At 42.7% G+C, this 15312-nt stretch overlaps 1 protein-coding gene across 6 annotated transcripts in view; it reads left to right on the top strand.

Moving 5' to 3' along the window:
- Positions 1 to 15312, top strand: part of ESR1 (estrogen receptor 1) — a 412487-nt gene that overhangs the window by 113342 nt on the left and 283833 nt on the right. For 5 of the 6 annotated variants that reach the window (XM_004753574.3, XM_004753571.3, XM_004753576.3 and 2 more), the window contains exon 2: positions 828 to 1349. In XM_004753574.3, the coding sequence (XP_004753631.1) occupies positions 898 to 1349 (452 nt within the window). In that variant the 5' untranslated portion in view covers positions 828 to 897. Of the gene's footprint in view, positions 1 to 642; positions 1350 to 15312 lie in introns of those variants that run through there. The other variant, XM_013056742.2, reaches the window with a different exon arrangement.

Raw genomic sequence — 15312 nt, 5'->3', positions numbered from 1 at the left:
ACCAGTCAGGCTGGGAGCATCTTAGAAGGTTCTGGCTAGAAGGGACCACTCGGGGAAGTTCGCAGATGAGGAAACTGAGGGCAGGCACCATTCTTCTGCTTGCAAAGCACAGTTCTTCCTATAGGTACACCTTGACTCCCCCGCCCCCCTTCTCCCCAGATGTCTCCTCTCAGTCCCCGCAGCTGCTAAATATAGCTGTCTGCCGCTGGCAGCACGGGCAGCCCCACAGCCCATTCTATCTGCCATATCTCAGTTACAGAGTGGCCCTCCCCAGGGTCATTCTATGTACACACTACATACTTCCAGCCAACGAGGAGAGTGAATCAAACAGAAAGAGAGACAAACAGAGATAGATAAGAGTCTGGCTTGGGGCACATAAGGCAGCACGTGGAGAAAGCCGGCCCCTGGATTAGTCTTGCGAGTTTGTTTTAAACCTCGTCTTCCCCGGGCCACCTTTAGGAGATCCCTCTGCGCCCCCGCCCTCCCGCAGCGACTTCGAGTAAAGTTCAGGGAAGCTACATTTTGGGATCCCTCCAAAACGAGTTGCGCCTGGAGTGATGTTTAAACCAATGTCAGTGCGAGGCAACAGCCCCTGGCCGGCTTCCAGTACCTTTGTAATGCATATGAGCGCGGGAGATCAGTACTTAAAGTTGGAGACTCTTGGAGCCCAGGAGTTCCCTGAGCGCGCTGGCGCCGGGCTGCACTTGATCGCGTCTGGGCGCCCGGCTTCCACCCGACCGGCCGGCTCCCCGGACAGGGCCAGAACTCGCTTCGTGGCGGGACATGGGCGGCACTGCCTCTAACCGCGGGCTTTGTTCTTCTTCTAGGTGGCCGCTCGGCTGCTGAGCCCTCTGCCCGGAGGGGAGACAGTGCGCACCTTGCCCGCGGCCACTGACCATGACCATGACCCTCCACACGAAAGCGTCCGGAATGGCCCTGCTGCATCAAATCCAAGGGACCGAGCTGGAGCCTCTGAACCGCCCGCAGCTCAAGATCCCCCTGGAGCGGCCCCTGGGCGAGGTGTACGTGGACAGCAGCAAGCCCGCCGTGTACAACTATCCCGAGGGCGGTGCGTACGACTTCAACGCCGCGCCCGCCGCCTCCGCGCCGGTCTACGGCCAGTCCGGCCTCTCCTACGGCCCCGGGTCCGAGGCAGCGGCGTTCGGCGCCAACGGCTTGGGGGGCTTCCAGCCGCTCAACAGCGTGTCTCCGAGCCCGCTGGTGCTGCTGCACCCGCCGCCGCAGCTCTCGCCCTTCCTGCACCCCCACGGCCAGCAGGTGCCCTATTACCTGGAGAACGAACCGAGCGGCTATGCGGTGCACGAGGCTGGCCCTCCCGCGTTCTACAGGTACCCGCGCTGCCCGCCGCGCCACGTCGGGGTGGCAGCTGCGCGCCCCGCGGGCGGTAGGGGAGAGGGGAAGAGGGGGAGAGGGGGCCGCACGGCAGAGACCTCGCGGGAGGCCCTAGGCCCTGGGACTGGGCATCCGGCAGCTGGGCCATGGGAGTCGCGCGTCTCGTCTGGAGGCCCGGCAGAGGCAGGGGGTTTAGGGTGGGGGGAAAAGGTTTGTGGATCTTGCTTTTGAGAGCCAAGTTCTCTTGCCTGGCAGCTTAAAGAAAATTCTATTCTCCACACCCCTTTCATCTGCATAAGAGGCAGATCCGAAAACCCGTGGGCGTCCTAATTTCATTTTGGAAAATCGTACAAAGCGGCGGTCATTTGTTGGGGGGGAACACCCCAGAGCAAATAAACACAAAGCTCTTGGAGTCTTTATTTAAGGATAGAGGTGTGTAGGGTTAGCGGAGTTCAGAGTTTATTATCATTCTTCTTATTATTTGAAATTGTTTTAATGTGTTCGCGAAATTTCCTTTCATCTAGAATTTATTATTGGAACTATGCGCGCTATTATTACGATGACAATGATTTTGTTTTAGCAAAAAGTGCTAGCACCCACTTCCCCCCTTTCCTTTCCACCCCAAGTTGGAGGCTTTAGGATTGAATTTTGTAACCCTCCAAAGAGCCGTAGAGGAATTGAATGAGTCTTAACAAGTTTCTGATTTCTGAGTTGTCTGTCCGGGTCCGTGCTGGAGCAGATTGCTGGCGTATGACTTCTGACAGCCAAAGATTTATGGGTGTCTTGTGAGTTTAAAACAGGCGGAATCCCAGAGTGTTTTGAAATAACTCTCCTGCCAGCTAAGTTACATTTCTGGCCTACCCGGCAGAGCGTGCCCGGGAATGGTATGCGCGGTCTGCTTCCTTGCGCGCCTTTCAGTCGCTGTGGAAGTGTTAGTCGTCCAGGACATACAGGAACACGTTTGTGGCTTAAGTGGCCAGTGTTTTGTGTCCTTATATCTTCCACCCCATCCCCAAGGATTATGCTTTCTTCCCCTCCCTTCTCCCATTACCCTTTTGACAGTTTCTGCCTTCTCTTCCTGATGGACCTGGGGGGGGGGGGGACTTAGATGGGTGATTCTGATGAACACCTGTGCCCTAGGTACCCAATGGCGAGCTGTACTCTGGGGCGCCCAGGTGGCTGCGCGTTGAATTAGGCACACGGAGACTGTAGACTGGTGTCTGCACTTGCCTCCCACCTCTAGCTGGACCCTTCTGCAGTCCAAGCTGTGAACCGTTTTCTATTCGGTGTTCTAGTTCCAGAGAGATGTTCAGAGCAGAAGAAACAGGAAGGAGGTAGAGGTTGGCCCCAGAGGATACCGAAGGGGAACACTCTTGGGGTATCTGAACGTACCCCATGTCCTTCGGCCCCTCAAAGGACTTTGGAGCATCATCTCACAGCCAAACCGGTTCAGACTGAGTTATTACTTAAAAGGCAAAGAATCAACAAAATTCAAAAAGCTGGTATTTTTGAAATTAATTTTCCTTGTTTTAATTCAGGGTTAAAATGGAAAGAAAAAGAATTTATTCTCGCCTTTTTTTTTTTTTTTTGGAGTGTTAGAACAAAATATAACGATTAAGTTTTATTCATACAACCTTTTAAATTTCTTGATGTGAAGAAAGGCACTTGGTATGATGTGAATTCCATAACCTTATAGTGGACTCCAGAAACTATTTTCTTTTCCATTTAATTTTCAGTTCTTTTATTGCAAATTAATCCTCCTGAATTTCAATGGGTACTAATGAGACTGCTCCTCAGCGAATTATTTACTGCCTTGCTAATAATTACAAAGCGAGCATGGTCAAATAAAGAGGGGACATTTAATTCAAAATTGTTCATCATCCCTGTGGCAAATAATATTACTATAATATGCCCCATTTTAAACTTTTTGCATTAGATGGTATTCAAATATATTTAGAATAATGAAAAAAAAAACGATGTAGAACTTTCATAATAAAGTTAAGAACTCATACACATGGGTTTCAATGCGGAAACTCAGATTTACGATGATTTTTCCTTTGTAGTTTATTTCCTATCACGTCCTCACTCTTTAAATTCTGCCTCTGGGTAACCAGAGAGGAAGAGAGGACTCTGTACCCAGTATTGTTTCAAGTGGACAGATGTTATTTAATATTTTTGCCCGCTCAGTTTCCCTGCCTGAATAACTCTGGGTAAAAAGAAAAAAAAAATTGATTAGGCTCTTTTAGAAACCGTCTGTTACCTTCAGTCGTGACTAAAGTTTTGGGGGTTGAAAGCAGTGTTTGCAAAGTGCTTGTTGTGATCCACATATATGTGATATCCCTTAGTGAGTCTGGAACATTTTTTTTTTTAAGAAGTAAAATAGAAAAGAATATAATAGAAAGTACCAGAACACATGGTATTTCATAAGGATGGGTTTTGTTTCTTGAAAATTTGTTTTAATTATACACACTCGTAGGTACCGACTCTTAAATAAAATGTCTTTCTTACCATAGATGTTTGAAAGTTAGTGGCCTAACGTGTTGTGCTCGATAAAAGACACAGAATTTGGGTAAGTGGCTAGTTGTTTTAGTTACACAAACCAAAAAAGTATTTTGATTATCTTTATTTTATTTTTCCTTCAAAATTAGCTGGTGTCTTCAGGTCCGTTAGATAAAGGTTTATTATTTCTGATTCTTAACTTTTCCATTTGTAACATGGTGTTGTCTTATGGATTGTCTACCTGAATGTTCCACTGGGATGTTTAAAGAATTTACATGAAGTTCACATCATTTAGCATTAAGATACGACAGTAACTTATACAACGGTGACTTTCTTCTAGTGGTCACAATATGCAGCCATATCTATGTACAAAGAAATGTAATCGATCAAACTGCCCTGGGCATACCATAATGTGAGAAAGATTGTCACCCATCCCAACGAATTGTTGGGAGGGAATATATTTGTAAACAGGCGAGCTGTGACTTTCCAAGATGTGTCTTACCTAAAATTTCATGACTGAAGGTGCCTGGGAGTCCTCTTATACTCAACTCCTTTTCAGTGTTCAAACAACTTAGGAGGTTTGAACAAAACTAAAGATAACATATTATATCCACCATGTTTTTAGAAATTCAAGTTAAATATTTAGTGCTCCGTGTTCATTTCAGTTTTACTACCCCATATTCTTAAAGGCTAAATTTTATGCATTTCTCCTCCTCACTCCCCATACCCCCAAACTTGACAAGCACACAGATCTTTAGCCTCAAAATCAATGTCTTAGTAATTTGTCTGCTGGCTGTATGCATATTCTGAATGAATAGCGTGTTCGTTGGTGATCATTTAAAAACAATTTCTCACCTTTAACTAAGGTTCATTTCTAGGGGGAGATTTGAAGAGCTAGTTTTCAAGTGTCTAGTCATTCTTTCCTTGTATGTAGATGATATTTTAGCACCCTTTATTGCTGTTCTTACTTATTTCATTCATTTAAGTTGTTACTCTTCCCCTGACATTTTGTTTTGGTCTAAGAATAGTCGAAGGAGCCGCATATTGTCTCCGGAATGAGTATATTTTAGGTTGAAAAACGGATTCACATCTTGAATCCCCATTTCATTTTCACCTACTGCATGGAGCTTGTACCTGTTTGGGAGAAAGTCCCCTGTGGGATAATTGCCACTTATTCTAATCTTCTTTCTCACACTCAGTTAATTTGGATCCTTAGATTGCTTTTGTGCATGCACTCAGGATGTGACATCCCTAATTTGGGAAAATTCAGGTTTAGCATTTGGGTTTCTTATTGTTTTGAGAACATGAAAGACAGAAGGAAAGCAACAATGACAAGAACAACAGATACCAGGAAAAACTGTAAAAGATGACACACTTGCTGTTAATGATATTAATAATTTTGTTAAGTGGAATAGGGCATAGGGAAGCAGCCCATAAGGGACACAAGCATTCAGCATTCCATTATTTCTTTCACATATTAATATTCATTCCGGTGCTTCTGTAAACTAAAAGACAGTAGGAAAGAACAGACTTAAATGGTCAGGAGCTTCATTACAAATATAAATGAATGATAATGGGAAATCATTTTCTGTGGAAGTCAGATTTGAATAAAATCTTTACCACCATCTGCAACATGTGTTTGCAGCCTGGGTTATCCTAAATACCATTTATTTATAGATACATTAAAAAAATTAAAACCCTGATTATGTGAAAATAGTTTTACATCAGGAAATATATGAGTTATAATTATATTTTTTTTCTAAAATACACATGCAGCACAAAATGAAAACATCTGACTCCTCCCTGTGACATCAGTATTATTTTTAATGTAACTTTAGATGAACCCAGCGCGTGGTACAGCTTGCTAAGTGTGTTCCCTGCTTTTCCAGGATCCATTGAATGGGTAGAACAAATTAGTCATTTAGCTTAATTTCAAGACTCTGCTTGCTTTTTGAAGAAGGAAAACAGAATGACCACCACTGTTTAGAGCCAAGATGCACACTCCAGAGAAAGATGCTTTATAAATCCCCAAAATACAATCCACTCAAACACAAAGTGAAACTGTGAGGGATTTCATCGAAGGGAGCCAGACCATCCGAGCCATCAAATAGTTTTGTTTTATGTTTTAAACTGTGCCCATGCATGGACAGATAATGCCTTTTTTTTTTTTTTAAAAAAAGATATATTTGAACTGTTCCCTTCTCCACTTGTAGAATATTACCCATCGCCCCCTGCTGCCCTTGGAAATCTGAGGACCTCGGTGGGCTGGAGGCTAAGGGAAGCACCTTTATGATATGTCTTGGGGAAGACATCCTAATTCCTGAGCTCTGCACCCTGGAGAATGTTACTAGGAATTACGAGGGAAGCTTCACATTAATGGGCAACACTTTCAGTTACGTGTGCATGTTCAGACCCTATTAGATAGAAGAAAGATAGAAAGGACAATGACTTTAGTCCCAACTGATGAAATTTTATGTGGTTTGGTAAAGTCATCATTTCAAGAAGCTAGCTCAACTAAGAGATGGTTTGGCTGGCACTTGTAAGGGACATGAGGAATCCTGATGTGACGGTGGTGAGGATGAGGAAGGTGATGGTGGTGGCGGGGCGGGAGAGGGTGTTGATGTGTTGATGTGGTGGCCACAGAGTACTGGTGTTAGTCGTGGGTGGGGGGTGGTGATTCTGGATGTCTGTTATAGAGCCTGGGGATGTTTTTCCTAGGCAGAAATCAAATCCTTTTAATGTACTTCACGTAGTTGTGTGTCGTTATAATTTAAGAAATAGTCAAAATGTCAATAATGATATTATCAGTGATATTAATACCGTGCATCTAAGAAGTACTACACAGAAGATTTAAAAAGAAAGCTCCAAACAAGTCTGGATTTTTTTTTTTTTTGTTTCTCCTTTTTGGGGGGACAAAACGGGGTCCCCCAGTCTGCTCCCATAACAACTACTTTAATGAAATGTGTTATCATGGATGAGAGAGTAGGCTATGTTGTCTTGTGATTTTTCTACTTGCTGTGAATTATGCTTTGGGAAGATTTTAGAAGTTCACTTAAAGCTAATAAAGCAAATTCAGAAATGTTCGGGGCTAGATATTTCTGAACAAGTCCTGGAGAAAATCAGGTAGGGTCTTCTTTTTTAAGAGCTCCCCAAATGTTGTCAGTTCCTAGGAGGCAGCGAATGGCTTAGTGTCCAGATTCTCAGGTCCATGGAGCTGGAAAGCTCTAAAGCCTCCTCCCGCTCCCTGCGTCCATCCCCAGGGTGCATCCGTGGGCTGGGGCTCCTGCCTCTTCCCCGAAGCAGCGCGTGGAGGGCCCCCGACAGCCAGCCAACACGGCTGTGCAGGGCATTACTTCCTGGCCAGTGTTCTTGGCAACTGGACTCACTTTTCTCATAGAAAGACTTGAGATTTTTTTTTCTAAGACTCCGGAAAATAAAAGACAATTTTCTTTTAATTCCCTGCAAGTAAACTGATGTTAGAAATAGTAATTTTTACATTGGCATACTTCCTCCTTCCACTGCTGATTTCTCTCTCTCTCTCTTTTTTTTTTAGTAGTAGTCCATTCTCGTATTTTCTTTTTTCTTTGTTTTATTTTCTTATGTGCTTTAAACTCCTTTTGGCTTCTTTTCTACTATCAAGCTTGCTTGCTTGCTTTTTTTCTTTTTTCCTATTTTAGTTGTTCCATCGGTGTATTCCCAGATTTTTTCTCCCACCTTTTTTGGTTTATTTCTTTATTAACCTATTTTATCTGTTATTCTAATGAAATTTGGAACGTGGCTCAATAGAGTTTCTATCTAGCACAGGAAAGCCAGTGATGTAAGAATAACCCAGAGTAGTGTTAACTCCATTAAAAGTTTTCAAAACATTTTTTCCTTCTCTCTAAATTAAAAAAAAAAAAAGAAAGAAAGAAAGAAAGAAAGAAAAAGAAAAAGAAAATAAAAAAAGACCAGGAAGAAATTTTCACTTAATGGAATTGCTTTGAGAGCTCATTCATGTCTTCATTCATTTGGCTACCTTGTCCCAAATTGTGTAGCTCATCAGTGGCATAGATGAAAGGAAATGCATTTCTGTATTCCTGGCAGTTCAGGTGTCCGTGTTAGCACACAGTTGCAGTAATCTCCTTGTGTGAATGGATGGAGTCCTAATGCCATGGTCTTCTGCAAGGAGATTTAGTATAGGGTTAAATGAAGTCAGCCTTGGCCCCTTTCTCCTGGTTTCAGGGGTTATAGACCCATGTGAATTTACATGAGGCATTTAAAGCGGACTGGAACTTCCCATTCTGGCCTCGGACACAAAACAAAAAAAACCTGTTCTTTTCGAACAGGCATAGGTGTATCCATAATTTGTTTTACCTGTATCAGCAAAGTATTTTAAATGGCGCTTTGTTTTTTTGTGTTTGTGTTTTGCTCTTGTAGAATTTGCGCAACACGACATTATCAGAAACATGATTGATTTTAAGGATCCCTTATGTTAACTTTTACATCTGTCTTTTTTGGAAGACCTTACAAATGGTTGTGTTTATTTCTGCTGGAACATTCCAAGCAATTCAGAGAGAAAGGATGTACATTCTAATTTGAGTACAAGATACAATTTAGTTACATTGAGAAATTATTTTCTGTAGTTATCTGAAAAACTTGTGGGACCTTTGGAACTCCCTTTGATTTCAAGTAGGAGGAATCCCTGAGCACTGGCTCAAAGAGAGACCGCGTCTTGTTCACTCACTGCATTTCTCTCAGCTCTTAGCGAAGGGTGTAGCACACAGATGTTCTGAGCAGCTTTTAGCTGAGTGGATGGCTGATGGTAGGTAGGAAACACCGGGTATACTGACTTGCTCGGGTTGCTTACTGGGAGAATGGCCATTCAGCAGTGGGATTTTTTTTTTTTTTTTTTTTTTTAGTTTCATGTGTTTATTTGTCAGAGAGAGCAAGAGAGCACAAGCAGGGCAAAAAGTAAAGGGAGAGGGAGAAGCAAGCTCCCCACCAAGCAGGGAGCCCTATGTGGGGCTTGATCCCCAGACCCTGGGACCATGACCTGAGCCAGAGGTGGACGCGTAACCAAGGGAGCCACCCAGGCGCCCCAGCAGTCGATCTTCAGGAATGCGGGCAGTTTGTGAATTTCCCTCCCTTAGGAATAAAAGTGGAAGGGAGTCCAGTGGGTTTTCCGAGTACAGTCGATTCCCATTATTTGCAGGTTCCATATTTATGAATTTGCCTACTTGCTCAAATTTATGGTTACCCCCACATCAGGACTCATGGCCCTTTCTTGGTCATTCACAGATGTGGGCAGAGTGGTGAAAAATTTGAGTCATCTGACACACATGCTTCCAGCTGAGGTCAAACAAGGTGATACTCTGCCTTCCTGTGTCAGCTCTTCTATAAACAAGTGCCCTGTTCGGATCTGTGTAGTGCCACATTTTTTTTTTTTCCATTTCCAGGATTTTTGTTGGTGACTTTGCTGTTGAAAATGACTCCCAAGCGTAATGCTGAAGTGCTTCCTAATGTTCCTGAGTACCAGAAGGCTGTGATGTGTCCGATCAAGGCTGTAGAAAACACGTGTGTTCGATAAACTTTGGGCATGAGTTCTAATGCTGTTGGCTGTGGGTTCAGTGTTAATGAATCAATAATACACGTTAAATAAGATATCTTTAAACAGAAACACACATAAAATGAGGCTACCTATTGATTGGTTGGTGGAGATGGCATGATCAGAGGCTTATAAAAAAATACAGGGCTGTATTTCCCTTCAGAACAGTGGTGTAGTAGTAACTAATTTACTCTTTGTGGAGACTTGAAAGTCATTAACTACCACAAATAATGAGGATTGCTTGTGTGTAATAGAGGGACTCAAGTATAGGCTTGGGAGGCAGGCAGCTTCTGTTTCTGACTTGACTGCTGCCTGCTTGTAATCTCTGGCTCACTGTGCCTCAGTTTACTCTTCTGTAAAATGCCAATCAAAGTAGGACCTACATCTTTCAGTTGTTGTGGGATTAAATGAGTTCATAGACATCAAGCTTTTAAAACATGGCCGGCACATAGCAAGCCATTATTTTTGTAACTCCTCTGGAAGGGAATTGGCAACTCTACCTTGAAGAAGGTGATGTAAGGGCTCTTTAAGAGTCTGGAATGTTGGTGACTTCCCTGTATGTCTTTGTTTTGCCTTCGAGGGACCAAATTTAATACCCTATTGTGACTAGAAGTTACATTTTCCAACCTAAAGGAAGCAGGAAGCCAATTTTTCTTGGAATGCTTAATCTATGCCAGGTGCTATGCTAGAAACACAAAACAAAGCAATTATAATAAACTCCAAATAAGTAAAAGTAAGTAAATCAATAAAAAGAGTGAGCAGCATTAGGTGCTGTGGACTGAAGCAGTCCCAGAGAGGGAAATACTTGAAGTCGAGGTTAGCAGTTTATGGAGAGGGCCATGATGGAGAGAGGGCAGGGAAGGCATTTCTCTGTGATTTGGAAAACAGGAGCCCGGAGAAGGAAGAGGGATGGAAGCTAACGTGCTAGTGCGTCTGCTAAGTGGGTTTTCAACCCTGCCTGCACATTGGAATCAAGGATGACTTAGGAATCCCCTGGGTGATTTTGCTGTGTTCCCCACCGCGGAGGACTGTTTAAACCCTGGTCTGCCTGACTTCTAAACCCTGCGTTCATCGGGCCCCATGGGTCTCAGAGGCAGAGGTAGGAAGAAGAATGACAGCAACATTAATTTCTCCTCCTCCTCCCAGAATAAAGTTTGAAGTAGGCAGGTGCATTGGATGTTGACTAGATGCAAAGCAGACAAATTGAAGGTTAGGACACACACACATGCCTAGGCCGGTTAGCCTGCATGATGTAGATTTCTGTTGAGGGTTTAGATAATCAATGGTGATTGAAGACTTGACCTGCACACCTTTCCCCTCCTCCTCACCCCTCCCTCCACCGCCTCAGGATTCTCTTTCCCATAATTCTTCTGATAGTTGCCACCCACCAGACTCGAGCATTGTTTATACAACTTTAAGCCCCTAAATATCAGTGCAGTTAATTGATTCCTTTAAAATTTTCAGATTGCATGTTTAGAAAGTGCCCCGGAGTCTCTGATGTCAAAAGCCTAGTTAAAGCTCTCCTTGTGTACTCTTTTTCTATCATGAGGTATTTACGGAATTTTTTTTTAGCTAATAGAATTTGTGCTATTTTGAATGCTTCCTCCCCTTAGGCCTCCCCTCTCCAACATTTTGCATTTTAGAAGACTCCTATATTGGTAAAGAAAATGGACATGAATGCCCAGGGTACAGTTTGGTGAGGCTTTTCCACATTGTTCAGTCTCATGGCTGTTCATTTCCCCACAGGACTGCCCAGAGTCCAGCTCAAAGCACGTCCTTGAAATCTCAGAACACATAGAAATGCAACTCCTTGGCTCAAAAGCGAACATGGGCACACTCGAGTGCCCACATGACTTGCAGTAGAAGTTCTCGGTCCCGCACGGTGAGGGACTATCACTGTGATGGTGCTGGGCTTTTTGGTTCTTTGTTCTTTGTTTCTGGTGCTCAGCAGTTGTGATTGATGAAACCAAAGTTGCTTTTCTTTTCTTTTCTTTCCTTTTTTTTTTTTTTTAAAGATTTTATTTTACATAACCTACACCCAACATGGGGCTAGAACTCACAACCTGCAGATTAAGAGTCACGTGCTGTACCCACTGGGCCAGCCAGGTGCACCTCCCACCCCCCGCTCCCCCCAACAAGTTGCTTTTCTATAACGAGTCCAACTCTGATCTTTTCTTTTTTTTTTCTTAGCGTTATGTTAGTCACCATACAATACATCACTAGTTTTTGATGTAGTGTTCCATGATTCATTGTTTGCGTGAAACACCCAGTGCTCCATGCAATACATGCCCTCCTTAACACTCATCACCGGGCTAGCCCTATTTTGAGAAGTCAACGTTTGACATTGAGAGATGGCTAGCAAAGTTATCAGGTAACTTGGAGAAGTGTTCACAGGTTCCAGTGTTTTAATTCTGAACAGCTTTAGTTCCCGGAAATGCAGTATCAGTCATTTAGGACATCTTAAAACACGCGGACAAGAATTTTCTTCTCAAATGTCTCTCACATCATTCTCTCTGTTCTCCACACACAGCCAGCTCTCTGTTACTGGTGCAAGAAGTTTCCCGACTGGCTTCTCAGCCTTCAAGCTTTCAAACTCAGATTTTTCAATTTGCTACCCAACGTATGTCCTTGATCTGATCTTTCCTCTGCTTAAAACCTTTCAGAAGTTTCTCACTAGTCACAGAACACATGCGTAGTCCAGAGTGTGGCATTCAAAGCCCTTGTAATTTGATTCAGACTAATTTCCTCCTCTCATCCATGAAGCTCCTGTTCAAACTCATAGTTAAATAGTGCTTCCCCACTTCTTCACGCTCATTTCCATCTCTAATGGGAACCTTTCCTCTTGTCCCATTTCTGTAGACCAGAAGTCAAGGTGGTCAGCTCAAATGTCAACCTCTACCCACTGGATTTTTCACCTGGCGTTCTCTCAAATGGTCGTGGTGCACACATTGCACATTTTCTGGGTGTTTCCAATATGGAAATAGACATAGGATGGTCGCAGATAAATTTCTCTATGAATTTTATTAATTTTATAGATTAGAGTAATTTAATGGAATTATTTATTAGTGGATATATTCACTTACTCAGCAAATTTTATTCAATGTTGATCGTGTACTGACTTCCATGGTAGCTGTAAAGATTGGACACCTTCGCTGCGATAGACGAATGAGGAAGATGGTAAAATGTAGAAACAATTAAAAAACAGTGGAATAAGAATTGTCACAAAGAAGAGACTACCAGGAAAACTGTGGAGGCCACTTAACTTGATGGAGGGCCCCCAACTATGAATGCAGAGGTCCAAATGCTTTGATGGGAAGAGGATTTAACCAGGCAAAGAAGGGCAGGGCAGGATGTGAAGTGAAACCGTGTCTCGTTCCCGGATACTCCCTGCATCTCCCTACTAGTTCTTTCCCAGAATAACTGCTCGATGATTTATAGAGCCAAACTGGTAAATGAACCAAATGAGAGTAAGTTGCTAAGAATCTGGGAAATAACGTTAATACTACCATTTGCTAAAATTTTTTGAGCAGAGTGCGCCGGAGACCCTGCTGAAAGACTTAAGTGGAAAATCTTGTTACCACCTTATCCTAACCATTAGAAGTTAGTACTGATATTACTCTAATCTTCTGGATAAAGAAATTAAGAGTGAGAGAGGGCCGGTGACTTGCCATGATCACATAGCTGGTAATAAGTCAGTACTGGAGCATTCGGGATTCTAAGTCTATAGGCTGGACTCTGGAGCTCAAGTTTTACGCACTATAGTGTGCAGAAAAATTAACTGGAGCTTAATTTACTTGGCAGTTGGTTTGCTAATTCCTTGTAATATTTTTATAGTTAGTTGTGACAATGCTTAAATCTAGATTATGTCCCTGGGCTGCTGCTTTTAGTTTTATGGGCATTTTTGTGATGCTTGCTAAAAGCACGTTTTAACATTCTTTTTTTCTGTTGAGTAGGAGGATGGTTTTTTCTTCTAATATCAGAAGGATCCATTGAACAACATCCTACAAAGAATTCCTGATAGCAGCCCAATGCTTTTCTCTGTATGTGAAACCTACCCAGTGGTTTTAAATCTGGACAGAATTACTGTGCTCATTTGGCCCAACCCTCTCTTTATGCAGAAAAAAAAAAAAAATCATGAAATCAGTATTTTAAACCAAGGCAGGGCCATAAGCACGAGGTATTCCTACCTCTATATTTCCCAAGCCTATTGATTAAAATCTAGAGAGGGGAAGTGCTTCTCCAAAATATGTCAGCGAGTGCAGGTGGAACAGGACAAGAACCCATGTCGCCTCCAGCCCATGATGTCATCCTTCACATGTGGAGGTATGACCGGCCCATGTTCGCGGAGGACACAGAGGCCATGCTGTCCTCATTGTCATGGTGCTAGCGTGGGGAGTGGAAGCCCAAGGCGAGTGGAATGAAGGAATGTCTGCTGCTGACCTTGCCGAACAGTAACGATGGGGGAAGTGAGGGTACCAGGCCCCGCCCGTCTGTCTGGACGCGCCGTCTGTCTAACTGGTCCGAGTGAGAATTTGTAACCCTGGTTTGCCACTTCAGTTTTAAGGCTCTAGTGGAAACTTACTTCCTGTACTTACATTTTGATTATTCCCCTTTAGTTCTGATAACTATATCTTATTTACTTTGTGATTGAAGATTTCTTTTCTTGTTTTCCTTCCTTCTGTGTTTGGGGCTTTAAGGTTAGGAATTACTAGATTTCTCTGGGAACTTACACTGAATCCTTTCAGATTTCTAAGTAGGTTGGGTGCTATTTTTGTGTCTCAATTACCAATGTGAAAATGGAACTTGATTTATTTTATAATAGATGTTTCACCTTAGTATTGGCAAAATTAAAAAAAAAAATTCAATCTGTACTTGACCCAGCAGTCAGGTTACAATGTTTTTTTTTTTTTAAATGGTCCCAGTGTTGAAAAACATGGATCTTCTTTGAAGCTAATTAGTAAACCCAACATCGGTTATATAGTGTTTACTATTAAATTTGTAGTTTAATATTGTTCCAGGAAATGAAATGTAAGTTTAATAAGAATGGCAATTGGTGGAACCGTATGTCCTAAGTATAATTCATGTTCCTGATAAACTTGTTACAGAAGGACATGCCTGGCTGATGGGTTACAACCGTACTAACCCGAGAACACTTAACACTGTTTATTCTATAGAAATTTATATCGATCAGGATAGGATGTATAATTATACCAACCTATATTTTTTTTTCACTTTTAATTCTTTCAATGTTATGGAGCTATTAATGAATTTTAACAGCTCTTTAGCTGTTCCACTTGCCAGTGAAAATATATAAAAAGAAAGTATTAATCTTATAATTCTCAGCACTGTAAAGAGAATCATGTAGAAGTTAAATCTGCTTTTATTAACATTTTATGGCATTTATATGTATGCAGGGAAAATAATTCGAAGTGGTGGAAGCCACTGCAGACTTCCTGAGGTGGCCCTTCTTCCTTCTTTCCTGTCTGGTGAGGAATCGGTTGTGAGAGGGCTATCGGTATGCTCTCAGCAAAATGATTTCCACTGAGAAGCTCAAAACAAAACGACTGCAGTGATATTTTGAGAGGCGTTTGCCCTGTGTTCTGTGCCTTGTCGGCCTTGCGGACAAGCAGTGCCGTGCACAGAGACGATGAGTAGGTCGGTGGCGACTTTCTCTAAGTCAGGACTTGCCCCAACTTTCTAACTGGATCTACACGTAGGAGAGTGATGGGCATGGGGAGGGGGGGCAGAAAGTGAGAAAGATCAATTAAAGCCACATGTCTGCCTGTGTTTTGCTAGATAGTACTGTGAATGACATAAGCTGTGTGAGTCAGAAGGTACATTAGTCTTTTAACCTCCTAGGTAATTTTAGTAAATAG

This window comes from Mustela putorius, unplaced genomic scaffold, assembly GCF_011764305.1.
Source record: "Mustela putorius furo isolate JIRA1106 unplaced genomic scaffold, ASM1176430v1.1 tig00000450_pilon_pilon_pilon, whole genome shotgun sequence".
Classification (NCBI taxonomy): Eukaryota; Metazoa; Chordata; class Mammalia; order Carnivora; family Mustelidae; genus Mustela; species Mustela putorius.
Note: the sequence above shows the minus strand (reverse complement) of the source record. Positions and strands in the feature narration are given on the sequence as shown.